The sequence below is a fragment of the Condylostylus longicornis genome, unplaced genomic scaffold, assembly GCF_029603195.1.
Source record: "Condylostylus longicornis isolate FDR11 unplaced genomic scaffold, ASM2960319v2 ptg000055l, whole genome shotgun sequence".
NCBI classification, from domain to species: domain Eukaryota; kingdom Metazoa; phylum Arthropoda; class Insecta; order Diptera; family Dolichopodidae; genus Condylostylus; species Condylostylus longicornis.
The window spans coordinates 2,115,771-2,137,248 of record NW_026578024.1 but is presented as its reverse complement, the minus strand read 5'-3'; the positions used below and the strand labels follow the sequence as shown (position 1 = coordinate 2,137,248).

The window sequence follows — 21,478 nt, the reverse complement described above, 5'->3', positions numbered from 1 at the left end:
CCAGCAAAAATAAAACGAGTGTTTCTATGAATTAGCATTTTTTGATATCACATAAATCAGCGGTAGTCCCTAAATTATTTTTTGTCATCTAAAATATGTACATGTTTCATAAAAAAATAGAAATAAAAATGAAAATGTGTCCTTTTCTCTGTTTTTTTTTATTTCTTTTCTTGCTTGTCTTGTTAAATCCACAAGCTATGTAATATTGACGCTTATATGACTAAAAGAAACCCCTAAGGATATTGTTAGAGTGTATATATGGCATTCAGAATTTTCGCTTTAAAGTATGCAAGGAAGGAAGTTTTTTTCTCTTACACATCATTATTGTGCAGAAGAGTTTTGATTCTAAATTAAAATGTTGGAAGGGAAAATTTTACTTTGTAATTCAGGTTTATTGAAAAAATATGTTTTTCTCTTATTGCTTGTCACTTTGAAAATCACAATATCCTGTTCTTTTTCTGTATATGCGCTATATTTATAAAATTAAAATTGGAAAGTGAAATTTAAGCATAGAAAAATCATAAAAGGTTGCTGGATTAAGAATTGACTTTTTGCAGGTATTAATGAAAATCTAAAAATTTCCTTTTATACGCACGTTTCAATTGAATTTTACTGAAATTTTTCTTTTTTTAGTAAAAGTCAAATGTGCCAAATGATGTGGGTATAATAAAATAATCAAAAATGCCCACGAATGAATGAAAATCTTATTAAAGAAGAATCCATTACGATGGCACACTTCACTTAATTGAATGATTGGTTTAAAACTTGAGGACTGCAAAATGCAACAATAATAACATTTTATAAATAAAGTAACATTAAGTTTATATAAATTTGTACATGTGTCTTGCATGTTGATGATGTTGAGAGCAATAGGAAAATTACTTTATACTTTGTACACATAATTTTATATATTTTTGAATATAAAAGTATTTGTATCACGTATTTACGATTCTCTCTACAATATGGTGGAATGACCTTTGCAAATCACTTCCAGAAAAGTATCGTCTTATCTTTCACTTCTCATAAGAAAAGAAAAAAACTATTTCACTTCACTAAACTTTTCACTAAAATGCCTCATTGTCTGGATTTTAAAATTTTTTGAGAGAAGATCATTTGCAGAAAATTTGATGTTTTTAACCTTCAATTTTCAAAATGCAATAAAATGACTGAAATACAAATAGCCGCATTTCAAATTGTACACACTTCATAATTTCAGTCAATAAACATTAAATAAATTATTTCTTAACGATTTCAAGGATGAACTCAAAATTTCAATAGCAGAATGGCGTTATTTAAAGGTCACTTGGTAGAAAATATTAGAAATTTGTTGATTTAAGTGTTCAAAACTATTTACGTTTATAAACTAATTTCTTTGAATTTCAAGATTGTGTTATTGTAACATTAATATCATGAAATTATGCCTTCATTTTTTTAAATCAGAACAAATTCGGATCAGTAAGAAAATATAGCCGGGTTCAGTTTTTCCTCAAACCTTTGAAAGCTAAAAATTCTTGTTTTATTTTACAATAAAAGCATACTTAGATCACACATACTTTAAAAAAAATTTCTCTCGTCTCGTTGATTCAAATTTTAAAAATTATTAAATGACAGAACTATAATAATGAGAGAATTTCAGAACTATAAAGGATATGAGAGCGCTCATATTACAAATTTTTTCATCTAATCGGAACGGACTCTGAGAACTCTCAATTTGGTAATATTCGACCTCTAAGATAAAAAACGAAAAGGCTCTTAAACGGATTATTAAAACTTTTAAGTTTTTAGAATAAAATTAATTTTGAAATTTGTGATATTGCACTGAACAACATCGATCATTCAGGATGAAAAAATTCTAGCATCTAATATTTTCTGGAAATAATTTATAAAATGAAAAACGTTATTGGTCAGGTCAATATACAGGATGATTCAGAAAGGTATACAACAACATATACCATTAGTTAGAGGGTCGAAAATGGGTAAAACTTTTGTTCGGGAGTAGGTCTGAAATCTCAAGGGTTTTCGAGATAAAGAGATTTTAATGAATTTTTACGAAATTTCTAGTTATCTAAGCTTTTTTTATTATAACTTCCGTTCCGAAAAAGATAGGGGCTTCAAACAAACAGTTCCTGAAGGGCCTAATGAAGGGCTTAAAATAAACAGCTTGATTGATTATGTATTTTGTATACTTTTGGAATACCAATCGTTCGAACTTTAGGAAAAATCAAATTTTTTTCCTTTTTTATTTTTTCAGTTTTTTCTAACCAGGTAATTTCGTTCGAAAATTTTTTGAAACTTTGAATTTTTTTTACAGAATTTTAGCCACTTTCCCCAGCTTTAATTTAAGCCACCAAGTGTTGAAAAATTTTTTATGGTACAGAAGATATAGCACGAAAACCATTTCTATGTCAAGATTTTAAGGGCCCTAATAAAATGTAAAAAACCAAAAAATTGTCATTACGAGTATTTTTGATTTTATTGATTTTAAAAGCTGTATTTATCACCTATTATTGACTTTTTGTTGAAATATCACTCTAATAACATTCTTAAGAACTGTTATTTTGATAAAAATCTGAATTTTATTATTTTTATTGAAATGGTACATTTTTTGTGTTTCAAGTGAGAGAACAACCACTTTTCTGTCTTAACATAAGCGAGCATGCTCAATTGAGGGACATAAATTAAATTTTTACCCAAAAACAAAAAAAGCCCGACTTTTATTCCGAACTTTTACAATTACAAATTAAAGTTCAATCCAAATTATTGATTTCAAATTCAAAAGACTATTTCATAAATTTATTTCTATATTTATTCTATAAATTCCAGACTATTTCAAATTCAAGAATTCATAAATTTTTAACCAGATTTTGAATTGACATTCTTTGTTCAATAACTGATATGACAAGTAATAAAAATAAATATTAAAATGGCAAAGGAAAAACAAAAAATAAATTCTTTTATTTTAACGCATACTCAACTCAATTTAATTATAAATAACAAAACAATTTCCATTTAAAATTTCAAAGGGTATGCTAAAATAAACGAAAGTGGAAAAATCATAAAAAGCAATTATTCGTACATGCATCATTTAATGGACATGCTTCTAATAAATTAGTTCTATATATTGAAGCTTTAGATAAGTTCATACAATGTGAAGAACATCAATTACTTAGAAATGTACTTGGGACTGCATTATGCATAGAAAAAAATAAATTATTTCATATTTTTCAATTCAAAATTTTATAACACTTAAATTGAAAAACAATAACCATATTAAATTAATTATACTTGTATGTCATTCTAATTGGATTTATTAATTAAATGTGCCATTATTTAGTTTTATATGTTTTTCAATCCGAAATTCTGAAATTTATTACAAATTTACAAATGAATAAATTAATTCCATCCGAATTAAGATGAAACTCTTGAATTATTTTATTGTTAATTTAATTTATAAAATTTAAAAATAATAAAAATTTTTTGACAAAAAAAACTAAAATCGAAAATAATATTAAATTAAATTTTAAAACTTACAATTTTAATTTGAGTTCAGTAAATTATGTAATTATTAAATTAATAAAATTTGTAAGATATTTTATAATATTATTAAACTTTATGCTTTCATTTTCAAATTTTAAAATTAAATGTATACATACGAGTACATAATTAAATTTCTTCACTTCTCTTGCAACATTTACACATATCATGTCATACATACTAATTAAATTCTTTTCCTTTTAAAATTTTAACATTTTTCAACTACACATAAAAAATATCAAGTACACACATGCATATACTATGTACATAATATTGCTATAGAAATATAGTTAAGCTTTTACCCTATTTTGCTTAGAAAATGTTGCTAGAATGAATATGCATGCTACTTATATTATGTTCAAATATGTAAGCTAGTACATAAATTGCTCAAATTTAATTTTCGTGACAACAGTTAAAATTTGATAAATAACAACAAAAATAAAATATTAAAAGATCTACAACAATTTTATTTTATTTATAAAATTTATTTTATATTATAAAATTTCATTTAAATCGCTTTCAAACACCCTCATACAATACAATACTAGTAATTGATTTTATACGCGTAAATTTTTCTCTTGAAATGTTCTCAATTTCTCATTAATCATCGTTCGACATGATATTTGACACTTTCTTAATGGTGTTAATATAAAGAGCTATTAAAACTCTTTATAAATATTATTTTGGGTAATAAAAATTTGATTGTGTTTGTGATTGTGACATTTATCTGTTACAATGTTTATTGGTATGGAAAGCAAACGAGGGAGCATTTCTTTTTTAAATAATTTCATTTAAATTAAATTCAATTGTTCAAATGATTGTGCTTCACATACAAAATTATATTTAAAAATTCAACTCATTAACATTTGTGATAATAAATATTTTTTTTAAATCGAATTGTACGTTAAAATTTTATCCTTTTTCTTAAAGTATATAGCACACAAAACGGATTCATTGCTTTTGGTTGTTTAATGTGTTTATTAATACACGAGCAGCTTCACATAGACTTGTTCCAATAAGATATAAATTTCCTCAAGAAGTAAGTAGTAAGTACTCTGAATTATAAATGATTTTGTCTTTTAACGCATTTACTGACAACTACGAGTATTCATATAGTATACCAACCCTTACTTGTAAAGCTAACTACGAAATAACCCGTATATCAAGAACTTTTCGATTACATTGAACATAATTTCTCTATGACTCATTTAATTAACTTTACTGGTTTCCTTTTGGAAAAGTGACTGTTTACAGGGAAAAAGTGCGTAAAATTCAATTTTTATACCTTTAAAATTTAGTCGTGCTAAGATTTTTTAGACTAAAAAGCACTTTTGATACTTTTTTGAACAATACTTTTATCGAGTTGACATAGAGGATTAAGATATAGAAAAATATTTATATAGATGCTTAAAAATCATCCAAGGGCAATGATTTTTCAGCTGATGAAGATGAGTATTTGTTAGATGATGATGAAAGTAGCAGTAAAAATTTTTAACTGGCACCTGACGCTATAGAACTGTGAAAAAATCTTTTACAGTGAATACGTATTATAATTCTTTTGAATGCACTACTTAATAGATGGTATTCTGTGAAATATTTGTAAATTAAAAAATTATTAAAATAAATCTTAAAAATTCAATATTAGTGAATCAAAAGAGAGGATTTACATAATTCTTTAATTAGTTCCTGCTTTTTCAATTAGTTCCTGCTCCCAAGCACTTTTAAATTTTTAACAATGTATAGATTAATTTTTAAAAACTTGATTTTATTTTGCTCAAAAAATTTCCTGTTAAAGGAAAAGAAATTGCTCTCACTTAAGTATAATTTCCACCAGGTTTTTCTTTATTAAAGTATAAGAACATCCTTATGTTAATTAAAAAGTTTTAAATAATTAAAAAGTTTTAAAAAATTTACACGATAATTAGCAAGAAACAATTAAGGTTGAAATAAATTACATTTCCTTATTTATTTAATTTAATTGTGTGTATAAAATGAGTAGGTATACGTTTAAAAAAAAGGGTATATGTACATATATAATATACAGGTGTATGGAATGTGAATAAAGAAAGTGTAAATAACAATATTAATTTTGGAAGTAAAATTATACGAATAAACGAGCTAAAGGTAACAAATAAATATATTTCATAAAAATTTGGAGTTAGTATGCCACAGACGTCTATGTGTCATAATTTTCTAAGAAAAGCATTCAAATAAAGTAGTGCTCATTGCATTTGATTTGTGTAACCAATTTATCAAAGTGATATTAAACCAATAGTGTGCATAGTAGCGCATTTCTCTTAACATAACCATATTGCATATATTTAGGGGAAGAACAAAAATATATTATGAACGTATTCATTAGCATATTGATGGAATTAAATGATTATGGAACTCTCAATTGAGATATTGATTAAATGTTATAGATTAAGAGAAACGAGTAACGGAAATTGGAATGTCACTAATTGTGAAAGGTGATTCAATTTGAGGGAGCAGGAAGAAAGGAGGAAATGATTCTAATGAAATAAAGTTTTTTTTTGATTTCGGAGTTCTATAATTTTCGGCGTTAGAGAAAAATTATAATAAAAAGACACATTCAATATAACGGTTTCCTTCAATACTGTTTTGTTATTGCAACCTGTGCCTACAGTAAAGCAGTATTGCAACCTCTTTTTAGACAAAAATAAACATTTTCAAGAATTTTTAGGCCATATCCAAAGGGGGAAAGTAAGTAAAAAAATTTTTTTTTAAGGTTAATAGTTTTCTTGCAAAGGCCTATTTGTGCATGACTTTCAGGTTTCTGTGTTAAAAAAGGTTTTTGTAAACAAATTCTTTCCTTTTCCAGCCTAATAATTTATCAGTTAAGTTTTTGGTTAAATATTCTTTAAATAAATAATATGGTTATAATTTAATTAAGAAAAAAATATTTTATGAATATAATTTAATTGAAAAAGGAGTTTGTAGGCATGTTAAAATTATTTTTTTCATTAATAAAAATATAAAAAAAACAAAGCCTTTCATTAATTTTCTGTTGATTTTTCACGCCCTTCAAGTCTTTTCTATAAATAGAATTTTTTTTTGTAAAACTTGACCAAAAATGTAGGCGATTTAAAATTTTATTTATGTGGATATGTACATAAACAAAAAAGAAGTGTAAATCCTAGATATTAAAATATAACCAAAATTAAGTCCTGAAAAATTACCAACATAATTTTATGGAAAAAAAAAACTAATTTATCACAATTTACGAAGTTAAAATTAAATTGTATAGGAATGAAGCAGGATGAATATTGAAATATTAAGAAATTTATTTGTATAAATCATAAAGATTGATTAATATAATTCTATTGAAAATGATTAAACTAATGCAATTAAGGAGATAGATCTATTGAAAGTCCACTATAAAATCTGATTATAAAGTTGCTGTAAAAATATTTTAATATTTTAATAAATTTGTAAGGTCCATCAATATTGTAAGAGAAAATGATTGTCATCTCGTCTTTATGTCTTAAAAAAATTTTAATTCTCTCCAATATTTTTCATTTTATTGTACATCGCGCCATCTATCTATATTTTCAAATATTATTGAGGAGAAATTCTCATATATCATAATACAGTAAAGCTACTTTTTATACGGATTATTTTTATAAGATTTTGAGTTTTTACGGTTTGAATTTCATCCAAAAATATCTTAGACAGACATATATGAAGCGTTATGTAAGGAGCCTACGTATAAACAGTCTCTAAAAATTGAGAGACACTCAAAGTTCACTCCTTTTGTTCCATTGGTATTTAATATTTATATTTTAATAATACCTTAGCTACTTCTTCATATCCAGCTAGAATTTTCATTTCGGGGACTCCATTATGATACTTACCATCAACAAACCGCTATTACTTCATTCTGAGTTTCGCACGTAAAGGTAAAAAAATTGCTGAAATTGTGTAGAAATTAAATTTTCTTTGAGCCCGCGTTTTGTTCATTTTGATATAATAAGTGGTAAATTTTACTGATTTCAAATATAGCAATGTGTTACTTAAACTCTACCAATTTAACACTGCTAGTTTAAACTGTGCAGTTTGGTTCGATTTCTTTTCAATAAAGTAGAATAAATTAAGTTTGAATACAAGTTTATTTTAAGCTTTTATTTTATGAATTTCTTCCAAACATTCAAAGCAAATTCATAAAACAATTGGCTGCTTATTTCTCTTAATTTGTCTAAACTTTCTAATTTTAATTCGTTGTTCCGGTTTTATACGATTTTAGAAAATATTTTTATTTTTACTTAAAAGAAAAAATCATTAAAAATTTATTAAAATTTTTCATTTCAATATTCTTTATATTTACCTTAAATATTAAATAAAATCGGGTGATTTAATAAAAAAAAAAAGAAAAGATTTTTTTTCCAAGATAATTTTCAATTTTTAAACGTAAATTTATTAAAATTTAATCAAAAACATAATCCGAAACTTTGATATTAAATTCAAATTTTTTACTTTAAAAATTTATTTTTGCTTTTTATAGAAACCACACCAAAGAATCAAACTATCTCGTCAATGTAAAAACTTTTTTTTTAGGATGCTGAAGTCAGTAAGGTACTCATACCTTATTATTCATTCTGTTTATAGAATTGAGAGAGTTTTTGACAATTTGACAGCATTTTTATTATAAAAACCTTAAATATTTGTGTATATTTAGGTTTCATGTTTAATTTAATAAAAATGAAATATGGACATGGGAGAGAGAATAAACATGAAGACTAAGGTAAAATTGAAAATAACATTTTAGAATAAAATTTAAAAAATATTAAGGACTAAAATTTAAAAAATAAGGCGTATAAATTTTTTTTGTATATGCAAATTGAATTATTTTTAGTATTTATAAATTTTGCTATCAAATTAATCAAGCATAATTTGCTATTAAATTTTCTAGCATAATATTTCAACCGGAACATATTTCGAGGCCAGAATATCACCAATTACGCATTCAATACTATATTTTTCAAAACGTACAATCGATGACAATCAATTAAATAAATCTATATAGTGGCGTCAGATCGCATTAAATTGTTGCTAAATGACAGAATCAAGACTTGAAATTAAATTGTTCACCGAACGCTTTTTTTATTATAATAAATTGCGTAATAATGGCAACTGTAGTCAATCACACCTGGAAGAGTTAATAATAAACAAATACCATTTTACCTTTTACATTACTTTAAGATTTTTTTATACTGCTCCTTGACTCCTTTATACTATTCATTATATAAAACAGATGGTTGCGGCTAAAGATGTGATTATGATGTTTAGACATGCACTTACACATTAGACGTATAACATTTAATTCTTGAACTTGAAATTTTAATATAGAACATATTATACATAATAAAAGAGCTTAAACATAAAAGAGAAACATGTTTAAATCTTTTGATATCTAAAAGCCATTTCTTGTTAAATAAAATTTTCCATAAATATAAACACAAAATTTTCTAATTATAGAACAATATAAAAAAAAAGACATAAAAACATAAGCATGTGCACAATTACATATACAATAAGCACAAATTAATTACAAATGTATGCTTTATCATAAAAATGATAAGGTTATGTAAATACAGCCTATGTACATACACTAAAACACACACACGCATTCATTTTGCAATAAAGAAGGAATTAATGCGATTATTTTTAAAATGTACGCAAACTAAATACCCATTAAATTATTTTAAATTATTAATAATTTTCTTTTTATAATTTTGATGTTTTGAACTGATGAACTTCTGTTTTAAATCCAAAATACAGACATACATATGAAAATAATTAACATTTTAAATATTTACATAATTTTATCTCACAATTTTCATGGTTCTTTTGTTTAATAAAAGGATCATAATAAAATAAACTAAAAACATGTGAAAATGTTACAGTCGATCTGAACCTACTGAATTATACCCCACACCTAAACAATATAAAAATTTTGTTCTTGAAATATTTTGAATTTGTTTTTATAGTTTGTTCTCATTCTTGTTTACACAAAAAATTCAAGGATAAGTGTGACCGACAATTGGACACAACAACTGCCAATTTTAATTAATCTGACATTTTTATTTTTTCAAATATTTAATATTAGTTTTTTGAATTGTATGTCAGTTACCTGAACCTGTGTGGGCATACTATTAAAATTTCCGGAATCTATGTAAAATGTAATTGAGCACATGTTTGCAAAATTTCATATTACTTTCTTTATTAACTTTTGAAATATTTCAGAAAATTTCTTTGAGTTGAATGGTAACTACCAGAAACCGTGGTACGAATGGATCTAATTACAATAGGGTCCGTTCTTGGCAGAGAAAAACAATTTGTAAAATTTTGGTGGCGTTTGCCTTTTTTCGTTTTGTAAGAGTTTGGTGGAAGAACAAACGGACATGTGTAAATCAACGCAAAATTTTACTCTGAGTTGGAATAAATTAGGATGCCTATAGCAGAGACGACTCCTTTGAGGTTAATATGCCTTTAAAGAAGGTGAAGGTGTATTTTGCTTATCCACTAAAAATTTAATAAATTTTTGTTTTTTTTTTTTTTTGTGGTAAGATTGATAATAAATCCCACAGAAGTTACTTCCTGTGTTGTTTAAATTTAATTTTGATACAAATTAATTTTATTTTTCCTAAAATTTTAGAAAAATAAACTTTCCATAACTTCAACTTTTTTTAATTTGTATTAAAAATGCATTAAACCAGAAATAATTCGCATTTGAAGACAAAAATAAAATTTTCAAATATTTTTATTTATACAAGAGTAACCAAATTTAGAATTTAATGGAAAATACGAAAAACAAATATTTTCTAGTTTTAAAAATAACATTTAACATTACATTTTTCGAACTAATAAAATTTTTCATACAAAACATATGTAAGAATGTGGTTGTCTCCTTTGAAGCACATATTATTATATTATTGTTTAAAAAATATCACGACAAAAGAATAATATTTTGCAGTCTCATGTATTTAATATGGAAATAAGGACCAACAGTTATATAAGCCATTTATTATTTATTTTATGTACAATATTTACAGTTACATCCCTGTGGGATATTGAAATTCTGTTTTAAAAATCACATATTTGCAATAAAAATGAATTGAGAATTTTTATTCGGAATATAAATGGTTTCCATTTCTATATTAAAGTCAATTAACTATTTGGAAAAAATCTCAATGAAATTAAATAACTTGCAAAACTTCTAAATTTTTAGATTTTACCAAAAATTCAAGATAATGTTTTAGTGTGTACTTATTAATCACAATAATCATAAAAAAAATTTGCCAAAATTTATCAATTTTCAGAATTTACTTTCGAATTTATGTTATACGAGTACTAGGCTATTTAGACCATAAAATTTAAAATTTTACATAAGTAAATTATAATAAGTTGCAAATCTTGCTACGTGAAATACTTGTAAATACCAGATGGATAAAACAGTAAATACAGACCTGATGGTCTGTAAAGATCGATACAGACCGATGGTGTGTAAGGAATCACTATTTCGTTAAACAAGATGTGAAAATACTGCTTTTATTTAAATTCAAAAATTTTAAGAAGTGTTAACATAATGATTGAATTGGACGGTTAAATTGGTGAATTAAAATTAATAATTCTACTTCTTCATAGCTTGGCATGTACGGTTTCCTTTTCGTCTTTATAGAAATTTCGAAAAGCTTATAGATTCAAAAATATAAGGTGCAGAAAATTTAAATTTTACGAATTTCGAGAGGCGATAAATTGAGAGGGAGAGTTGGAAAAAAATTTTCTTCTATCAAAATAAAATACACATTTATTGGTACCTAAAGCCTGCCAAAATTTCCGATTCCAACAAGTTGTCGTCTAGAAAAAAAGAAAATATTAAAACGTGTTTTAGGCAACGTTAAATTTTAACGCAATTTTGTCTTTTTAATGTTCAATTGTATTGTGCTGCGATACCTTCCTGTGTTTGCATTTGAAAAGAAGATTTGTAGTTTCGTTACAATAAATAAACAAAAAATTGCATTTTTAGCACTTTGGACGACTATAGCTTTTAGAAGGGAGAAATAGATAAAAATTTTCTTCTACGATATAAGTTCAAAGTAAAGATCTATTTATATATACAATTGCAACTTTCTATCTTAAAAGGTGTAAAAGTTTTGTAAACAAACTGACGGAGGAACAAAGTTAAACTAATAAGCTCTTTTGTCCAATTTTATAAATCCAAACAGCACAAGTTATTCAAATTTTTATTTAAGTCAACTGAAAAAACCATCGTTTTTAAATAAGCATGTTCTTAAAGTTCTTACAATATTATAATTATTATAAATTATTATTATTTCTAAATAAATAACTACTAGACAAAAAGACACACATTTCACAATTTGTAATTTCTTTATTGAAAGTTTAGGTTTCCCTATAAAAAGACATTTTTCTTAATAAAAATGTTATTGAAAAAAAAGGAAGGATTCTATAAAGGATATTGGATTGTCTTCTTCATGCATATTTTTACATTACATAATGGAAATAAACCTTAAGAAATCTCAATAAAGTTAATCTTTCACCTTCTAGAAATAATAACATTTATACATACTTATAGTATATGTTGTACATAATATATTGTATAAAAGTATGTTTGTATAAAAGTTCAATGGTTCAAAGCAAAAAAGAAAACAAAAAATTACTAATTATGTAATTTATTTGAATAAACCTTAATTAATGATCCAATATAGTAATTATGCCTACAAGTACGAGTATGTTGGTTTATCCCATATGAATAGAATTTTGTGTATATTAAAATAAATTCTAATGAAATAGATCCTAGAACGAAAATTGTTAGTTTTCATCGAACTTAAAATTTATTTAAATTAAATAGGGTTTTGAAAAAATAATTTTAAATTTGCAAATTTTTTCCACTTCTGAAATTTATTTGCCATATAAATTAAATTTTTCAATAAGGCAATATTAATAAATACGAAATATAAAAGAAGGATTTGCACATGGATGAATTGTAAAACACATAAATATTTACGAATATTTTAAACGATGTACCGATTCCCGCGTGAGAGTACTCATATTATAAAAATCTTGCAATTTAATTGAAATTAAAATTATTTTTGCGACTCTAAATTATGTAGGTTATGGAAAAATATGTTGATACTTCACCGTAATTCCGGAATTCTCATGAAATATTTTTAAATTTCATGAAAATTTTTGTTTTTCTGTTAACAACTGTTAAGGTCGTCATTATTTGCACTTAACACCTGCACAACAGCACTTGTCCAATAAGTATTGGAATCACTTTCAGGACTTACACTGTGGCATTTGCAGCAATTAAATCCCACTTAAATTTTAATAAAAAAATATCCGACATTTTTCTACATTTTTCCGAAACCTATAATAAAATCAACTTTGAGTGGAACGAGGTTTTTTTTATTCGAAAATCTTCATTACATCCAAAAATTTCATTAATTAATTTTCTTTTTCCTTTTACAAAACATTATAAACAATGCAAATTGAATAAAATATTCTAGTCTTATACTAGATATAAACCATAAAACCACATTTTTTGATGAAATATTTTCCAAATTTGATTTCATGTACGAATTAATCTTATATTTTCATTAAAATCATGATATTTGGATTTTATTGCTGTCTTAGTTTTTTTTTTATATTTTTGCCTTTAATTTGACCACAATGAATTTCAAGTTCATATTTTATATTTTGGGTGTATAATATACAGGATGTTTACTTATTATCTTAATAGAATACTAAAAATTTCGCTTTATCATTGAGATGTCCTATTAATAGGCAAAAAATACCTATACGAATTTAATATATTTTGTCAGAATATTAGAGTATATATGAGATTAAATAAATTGAATGAATTTTCAGTTTATAGATTTAGGAAAAAATAATCTCACAGAGTACAATTTTTCTTCTCGAATTTTAAAATTTTGAGTTTTTCATTTCTCCTTTTCAAAAATGATTTACGACAATCAGAACGATAATGACCTACAACGTAATATCTATATTTTAAGCCAATATTATATATGACCAGCTATTTCTTTATTATATAATCAAATGAAAATACAAGATGAATTTAATTTTTTTAAAAATCCTTAATTCTTTTAATGAATTGGGTACGAAAATTAATAAAACAGCTTAAATCTTTAATTTCATGCGTATACGAATAGAAAATTTTAATTAAGAAGAGCACGCAGTGAAATTTTACATTTGAAACATTATTGCAAAGTTTGCACCAACAATGCTTATGAAACAGTCTTGTTGCTCTGCAAAAATAACGTATGGTTTACAATTTGCATTTTGGATCATAATTTTTGATCTCTTATTAGACGTCATCAATTATTATTATTGTCCAATAATTCCTTTTTGACAGTTCTATTTAAGATTTTTAAATAATTCATATTTAATATCAATTTCAGCAGGAGAGCTATTATTATAACCTTATATAATTGAATGCAAACACAAAAACTGCAATGTAGATCATGTGGCTTTCTAGTTTTATGTTTTACATATTTGCAAAACGGATGTCACGAACGCCATAGTGATTATTTTATCTTAAAATATTCATATTTAGTTGGAGAAAGAACAATTTTTAATTACATTTAAATCTCTATATTAATTTTACAATTACATAAATATGCGGAAATGCATAATATTTCAACATCAGATGCGGCCTTGTATTCCTCTAATTTTTTTAATAACATCTCTCCATGTATTTAAGAAATCTGTTTTATTTTACGAACTCTCCTAATGACATAAACTTCTCATTTTCGTAAATTTTTATTTTGAACTAATTGTACCACATCTGTTATATACTTCTATTGTTACACCGAAAAAAAGAAAATATTGTCAAATTATCAGAATGTCAAATTTATGGCACACTTCTTTTATTACACACATTACTACGATGTTGTATAAAGGTCATTCAATAACCATACACAAAAAAACCTCGAAATGTTCCAGTTTTCATTTTATTTTCATAGTAAAACTTTCATTTTTATAGTTTTAAGAATTTTATCAAAATTTTCTATTGAAAAAACTTTTTTTTTTATTTATTGAAATTTTTTTATTATTTTATTATAAATTACAAATATTTTCTATTACTCATATAGCGTGGGAAAGGAGAAAAATTGCACATGTTGCATAAAACAATAAAAAAAATGAAAGAGTTTGGGGTAAAAAAAAATTAGGTCGAAAGAATAGGTCAAAAATAGTAGGAAAAAAATCATGAATAATTTGATTTTCCACTCTAAACTTTTATAATTGAAATAGGAAAAGAAAGAAACAAAATTTTTTTATTTGATTTCATTAGCCCTTTATGATATCAACCTTTTTAACATCTAATCGCAATGAAATCAGAAATAGAATCGAAAATTTGCAATTGAAAATTGTATTTTGGTTATAAGGAGCACTATATTATTGGTTAAAAGGATCTAACTGTGCTCTAGTATAGCTAAAAATGCATTAAGAAAATTTTAAATGTGAAATTGCCCAATATTAAATACACTGTAGAGGTTTTCACTCTTATCGGATTTCAATATCAAAACTCTTATCGGATAAAATATAAACCAAATTAGTTCGAAAATTTTTCAAATTTGAAGAAGTACTTAGATTTGTATATGAAATTTTTTGATATAGAACTGGTCTTCAACCAATACGACTGTTACCTATTAATGGCATTAATGGCATTTAAGGCTTAATTTTTTTTTCTCCAATCATTTTTGTGTCATTGAATTGAATTTACTATTTTTTATTAAAATCAGCATTTTTAACGTATGGTATACACTATCTTAATATATTTATTTCTCGACTCGTTACAAGTATTGAATGTATTGCTGCATGTAGAAATGTAGTGTTAACGGTACGCATAATTAATATGAATTGAAAATTTATTCATCTATATATAAATGTGTGTTCAATACATATTAAATTTAATTATAATATACATACGAGTATACTACTTTTATATAATGCAGGTGTTCCGCTATTTCTGACATTTTATGCACTACATCTGCTAGCCCGTATATAAAATTCAACGTTATAATTTTTTTTCATATTTTTTATTTGTTTTTCTTAAAGTAGTTCTTCTTTACACAGAAAATATTCATATTGAATTACTGAACTATAGCGATCTGGCATGTAAACAAAAATGCACCACTGACTACAATAAAAAATTTCGATTTCATTTGATATAGTCATAATATGCTATTAACGCAAGTAATTACGCTAGTTCTCACATTTAAACCCTTTGGAAAAAGCAATAGTTTTGATTATAACAAAGATAAAGTATGCTAAATTCATTTTTGGATAAATTTGATTTTTACTTAATTGTGAAGTGTAGTACGGAATTTTATAAATGTAGGAAAACTATACACGACCTCGGAAAAACTAATAATGTCAGCTGATAAATTTATTATTCTTAATTCAAATTTTAATTAAATTTAAATTAAGAGTAAATTTGTTACCCTTAATTAGAATTTTGGTTTAGTTCCTTGTTGTTTATTAGCCGACGATATTACCTCATTATATTCTTATTTTTGAATTTTTTGACTATTCAAAAATAAGTCATTAAATCAAAATTAAAGTTGTATTTTTTTTTGTTCCTTGTCCTATACTCCCCTTGGGAACATAGGGCTTCCACAAAGCTTCTCCAACGAACTTTGTTAGGAGATTCTTTTTACTTCTGCCCATGTCATGTTACCCGTTGCGATTTCTTCCTCTATCGTTCTTTGCCACGTATTCATTGGCCAATTCAAAATTAAAGTACTAACGTATTAATTGTAAGCCCGGAACAAGCGATAAGAGAGAAATATTGCAGAGTTCTGAGCTTAGAACAAATTTCAATTTTGTCCTAATTTTAACTGTTATAAATATATTTTTGCAGATAGAAATTAATAAATGAAATTCATAATTAATCTAATTAAATTTAGAAAAGGATATTCATAAAACTTACCTTGGCGCAAATCGATATTAATGAAATCGAAAAGAGTAGAACAGCTTTCATGTTTCTGATTGTATCTCAGTTAATAACCTTGACTACTTTGAATTTTTGATTTTTTCTTAGAATTTCTCTTCTATTTGAACTCTTATATTTTTATTGTATATATATATATATATATATATATATATATATATATATTTAATTAAATAAGTTATGAACTTAAAAGTTTAAAAAATTGATTAAAAAGTTAAAAATTTTGTTTTTCTTTTAATTTAATATACTTTCACTTTTTTAAACGGTATATTGCGTTACAATAAACTAATTTTTCGATTTTTTGTTTTTTGAATCTTAAATTACAAAAAATGGTCACTTCCAATGATCGCACGTAAAACAATTTAAACTTTTCTAATAACTGAAAAATTTTATAAAGGTAAAAAAATGCCAATAATAATAAAGAACAACAAAATTAGAAAGTAAAATAAAAGTTTTTTTTTTCGTTCACCCAAAACTGTTTCTGACAATTTGTTTTTGTGTTTTTTTCTATTATTATTATTTTAAAATTATATTTTACACTTTGATCCTGAAATAGGATATCGCGTAGTAGATGTTATAGCCTTCTAAAAATTTTTATTTGTTTTTAAGTTATTAAATTATTTTTTTCTTTGTTAAATCTAATAACACTAATATTCAAATAACCATTAGAATTTTTTTTAAGTAAATTATTTGGAAGGACAGAGATTTTAGTAAATTATTCGGATAATCGTTCTTTTTCAAAAAAATTAATGATTTTAAGGTGAATTTATAATATAATTTAAAGTTTATGAATTATTAATGAACTTTATTCATAAATATTTTTCAAATATTTTAAATTACCAAAGTTAAATAACTGTAAATTTTTATTTTATTTTTCAAAAATTCGAAATTAATTCGAAAATTAACCAACTGACAAGAAAAATTTAAATTTTCTGTATTATCAAAAAGTTTTTCTTTTTCCACTATTTTTGTTGCTTGGAGTACCGTTTCTATCAACGAGCACCAAACGAATGATTCAATATTAAAACCGAAAAGTCCTTTTATATCCTTATTGTATATTTTTATATGTATGCTTTGACTTTACGAACATTGTATGCACATACATAATATTCTATACGTTTGTATGTATGTATACGTTTTCGTATCATATTAGAATCAACATGTAGGCAATTATCGTAAAAGCGAAATGAAATATAAAAAATTTTGAATGAAACACTTGTTGGATTTGTGATTGTGCAGAAAAGTGAAAATAAAAAGTAGAAGAAGAAGAAGAAAAGCAAAAACCAATGTTTATTTGTTAGTTTTTTCTGTATTAAATCTGTAAAATAAGGTAAATTAGTCAGTAGAAGGGTATTTGGAGCAATTATTCATTATAAATTGATATTTTCAAAGATCTATTGGGTTTTTTACCAATTATTTTCAATTACACAGTATACAATATTAATTAAATGAGTGGTTTAACACATTTTGAACAATCATTGAAAGCTTTAGAAGAAAATCAGCTTTGAAAATTAGTTAATTCCGAATAGAAATGAGTTTTCTTTTGATAAACTAAAAATTTTTAATTCAAAATTTCAATAAACATTTTTTAATTATTGGTGTTCGAATTCGATCAAATTATTTTTCAAGACTAATAAAAATTAATAACAATATTGTGTTAAAAACTTAAATATATTTGTGTATTATTAATGTGAGGGTTTTATAATTGAAAATTTATCCTAAATAACGCATACCAGAAAAAATAAATACCACAGAACAAATGGAATATACAAAATAAAAAAAAAATTTTTTTATAATTTCAAACAATCGCTTAGAAAAAATTATTAATTACTACTTCTAGGAAATCTTGGAGGTGCTTGTGCATCACCTCGATCATAATAACTTCCATAACCCCCATATGGATCTTGTAAATGATATAAACCATAGTGTAGTCCGCTTGTTGCAATCTACAATTAGAAAATAATTTAAATTACCTAAAATAGATGGCGTTTGATTAAAATTGTAAATTTGGAAGCTATTTAAAGTATAAATTAAAAAATTTTTCAAGATTTCAAAATAAACAAAACATTAGAATAGTCATCAGGAGTCTCTACTATTAAAAATACATAATATGAAAAGAAAAATAATACCATACAAGCGTACCTTTCTTAAACTGCTGATTGATGCTAATAAAAGTGCCATTTTTGATAATAATAAAGCTTTTCCAGCAACTAAAGAAAGAAATTGAAATCCAACAGGAATGACAATAGCACCCATTGCTGTCACACCAAATAACATTGCAAGCATCATATTATTCCTTCGATGACGATGACGACCTGTTACAATTCCTATGTTTTATATTAACATTTAAAATAAAAATAAATTATATATATAGTGAATTTCTATAAAAAAAAAAAACAAAAAACAAACATATTGAAATTGTAATCGGATTTATGAGAAAATTAAAGAGAAAACTAATATAATTTTAATTTTACACACATGTATAACAATTTAATAAAATAACAGACAACATTCTGAAGTCTATAACAATATAACGTACACGTTATGTAACAAGCATATGTAAATATACTCTTGTACGTGTTATACATCTTTCTCTCTCTAAATATCAAATTAATATGATTATATTTTTAATTCATAATTTTTTTTTTACCTGAATCTCGATTTTCTTTCTCATTGTTGTCGTCATTATCAACATCATTTGCATTCTCATTATCATTATTTTTATTATGAATTTGGAACTCTTCAAGCTTTGTTAAATCGATTTGAAGAACGTGTGTTGTTAACGTGCTTCTTATACTTTTAAGAATATTTTGTAACCATATTGATGATGATGATGATAGTAGTGATGATGAAAAATTTTCTTCTATTTCATTATTATGTAATTGTAAATTACTAAAATTTTTCCCATTCTTTTCATAAATATTTTTATAATCTATTTCATTTACTGGAGTACTTGATGATCCAAGTGGTCTAAATTTAGAATTAAATATTTATAACTTAATAATTAAAATTTTGCCTTTAAAATAATCAAAATTTATTTCACATAATATTTGTTAAAGTGGAAATAAATAGCTATTTCCAAATTTTGTGTAATTTCTTTTTCATTCCAATATTGTTCTAAACTATATTTTGTAATGGAGATTCAGAATAAAATATTTTTTACTCAAAAATCTATTCTTTCAACTTTTCTAACACCAATTTTATGTATTTTTCTACTTAAAATACTGCAAGAATTTGCCTTAAAAATTAATTTAGAAATTTAAATAGAAAATTATTGAAATTTTGAAAATACGATATTGGGGATTTTTCAATTCTGACCTACATCTTAATATAAAGTGTTCAAAATTCATTTCTAACTTAGATCTTAGTATAAATCATGCTCGATAAATCAAAACTACAAAAATTTTAAATGTAGCATGTTCAATAAATCTTAACTACAAAAAACGAACGCTCGAAAATCATAACATGCTTTAAATTCTAAAGCATTTCTAAAGATTTTTGTTAAATGCTGCAAAAATATTTTAAGTTTAAAAACAATCGCATACAAAAATGTAAGAAATTAAAATTCGGAAGAACAAACTAGTTAGTTCCAGTAGGTTTGTAGTATGTTGCAAATAGGTTGCAAAAACAGATTTTTAAAATTTAAGTTGCAGAAGTTTAAGTGCATATCAGAATTTTTGATTTAATTTTAGGGAGTTAAGAATTTAGAAAATTTAGAACAAAGTTTTCTCCATCTTGAACTTGAATTAATTAACGCTCACAATTTAGATATTTAATAGTTTGAACAAAATGCGTCTTCTGGATACATGCATTCTATTATATTTATAAAATTAAAATGGGATTTACTTTAAAAACTTCTCCGTTTGAACTTTTGATGAGAATTTCGTCTTTTCCGCATTCCTATTTATTCGGGTCGAATTTTCTTTAAGAAATTGTAAGTTATTTTTAGTTGATTTTTTAATTAATTGAACTCCATCCATAATTCTAATTACTTTCAATTTTGCTATGCTATCAAATAATTTTAATATTGTTGCCTTGAAACATTTCATCCAGGTATTTGTAAATACCATTGACATTGAAATATTTTTTAAATCCTTTACATTTCCATTTTCCTGGCTTATATTGAAATTGTTTCGCTTATTCAAATTATCCTGCTGTGAATTGAAATAATAAAAAAAATGTATGATTTTACATTTATTTTGATATTTAAATCAGTAATATTCAAATGATTTTTTTCAAATACTTGGGTTCTCTAAAAATAACCCAAATGAGTGTATAACGAAAAGGTCTTAAAGCTAAAGTAATCCTAAATATTAATTAGATCTTAAATTGAGGGCAATAGTCCATAATTTTATAGATTGTTGTCAATTTAATTGAAATTTCAAAAATACAATCAACACTGAATAAATTTAAATTTCAAAGCTTACTACTTTTTTAGTGAAATAAGAGTATCAAGTTTCCGTGGTGTAGTGGTTATCACATCCGCCTAACACGCGGAAGGTCCCCGGTTCGATCCCGGGCGGAAACACTTTATTTTTTATTTAAACATAATGGCAAAAATTTTTATTTGGAATCCGTAAAGGTATAAAAAATTGTACTACCTATAGCGATTATAAAAAAATTATGTATAGATAAATCAACATGTTCATTATGTTTTCCACAGACGCACGTAAGAAAGTGATAACACAATATATAAAAAAAAAACAATAAAATTAATATGAATTTTGTACGCAAACGTAAGAAGTACAATGTATAAACTTACATATCTATAGTAATATGGCGAAATCCCCTATAATAGAATCTAAAAATAGATTATTTCGGAGGCACACCTAACGATCTATTGAAAACTTTTAATTTTATTTTTGTAATAAATATTTTTTTTCTTATTATAATTACAAAAAGAAGAATTTTAAAACTTTTTAAATAATT

The 21,478-nt window shown here is 24.6% G+C and overlaps 2 protein-coding genes and 1 non-coding gene across 3 annotated transcripts in view; 1 reads left to right on the top strand and 2 right to left on the bottom strand.

Annotated features, from left to right (window-relative positions):
- Positions 1–16,718, bottom strand: part of LOC129611994 (corticotropin-releasing factor-binding protein) — a 45,223-nt gene extending 28,505 nt beyond the window's left edge. Inside the window, exon 1 of the mRNA XM_055525434.1 lies at positions 16,529–16,718. Coding sequence (XP_055381409.1) covers positions 16,529–16,579 — 51 coding nt within the window. The 5' untranslated portion in view covers positions 16,580–16,718. The remainder of the gene's footprint in view (positions 1–16,528) is intronic.
- Positions 16,719–18,372: 1,654 nt separating this feature from the next.
- On the bottom strand, positions 18,373–19,899 carry LOC129611928 (uncharacterized). Its single transcript, XM_055525354.1, has 5 exons — positions 19,872–19,899; positions 19,495–19,519; positions 19,200–19,345; positions 18,692–18,876; positions 18,373–18,495 (listed from the first exon to the last, which is right to left on the bottom strand). Exons 1-5 carry the CDS (start codon positions 19,897–19,899, stop codon positions 18,373–18,375), a joined length of 507 nt encoding a protein of 168 aa, XP_055381329.1.
- Positions 19,900–21,004: 1,105 nt separating this feature from the next.
- Trnav-aac (transfer RNA valine (anticodon AAC)) lies at positions 21,005–21,077 on the top strand. Its single transcript has one exon. It is a non-coding gene; the product is annotated as a tRNA-Val (tRNA).
- Positions 21,078–21,478: the final 401 nt, after the last annotated feature.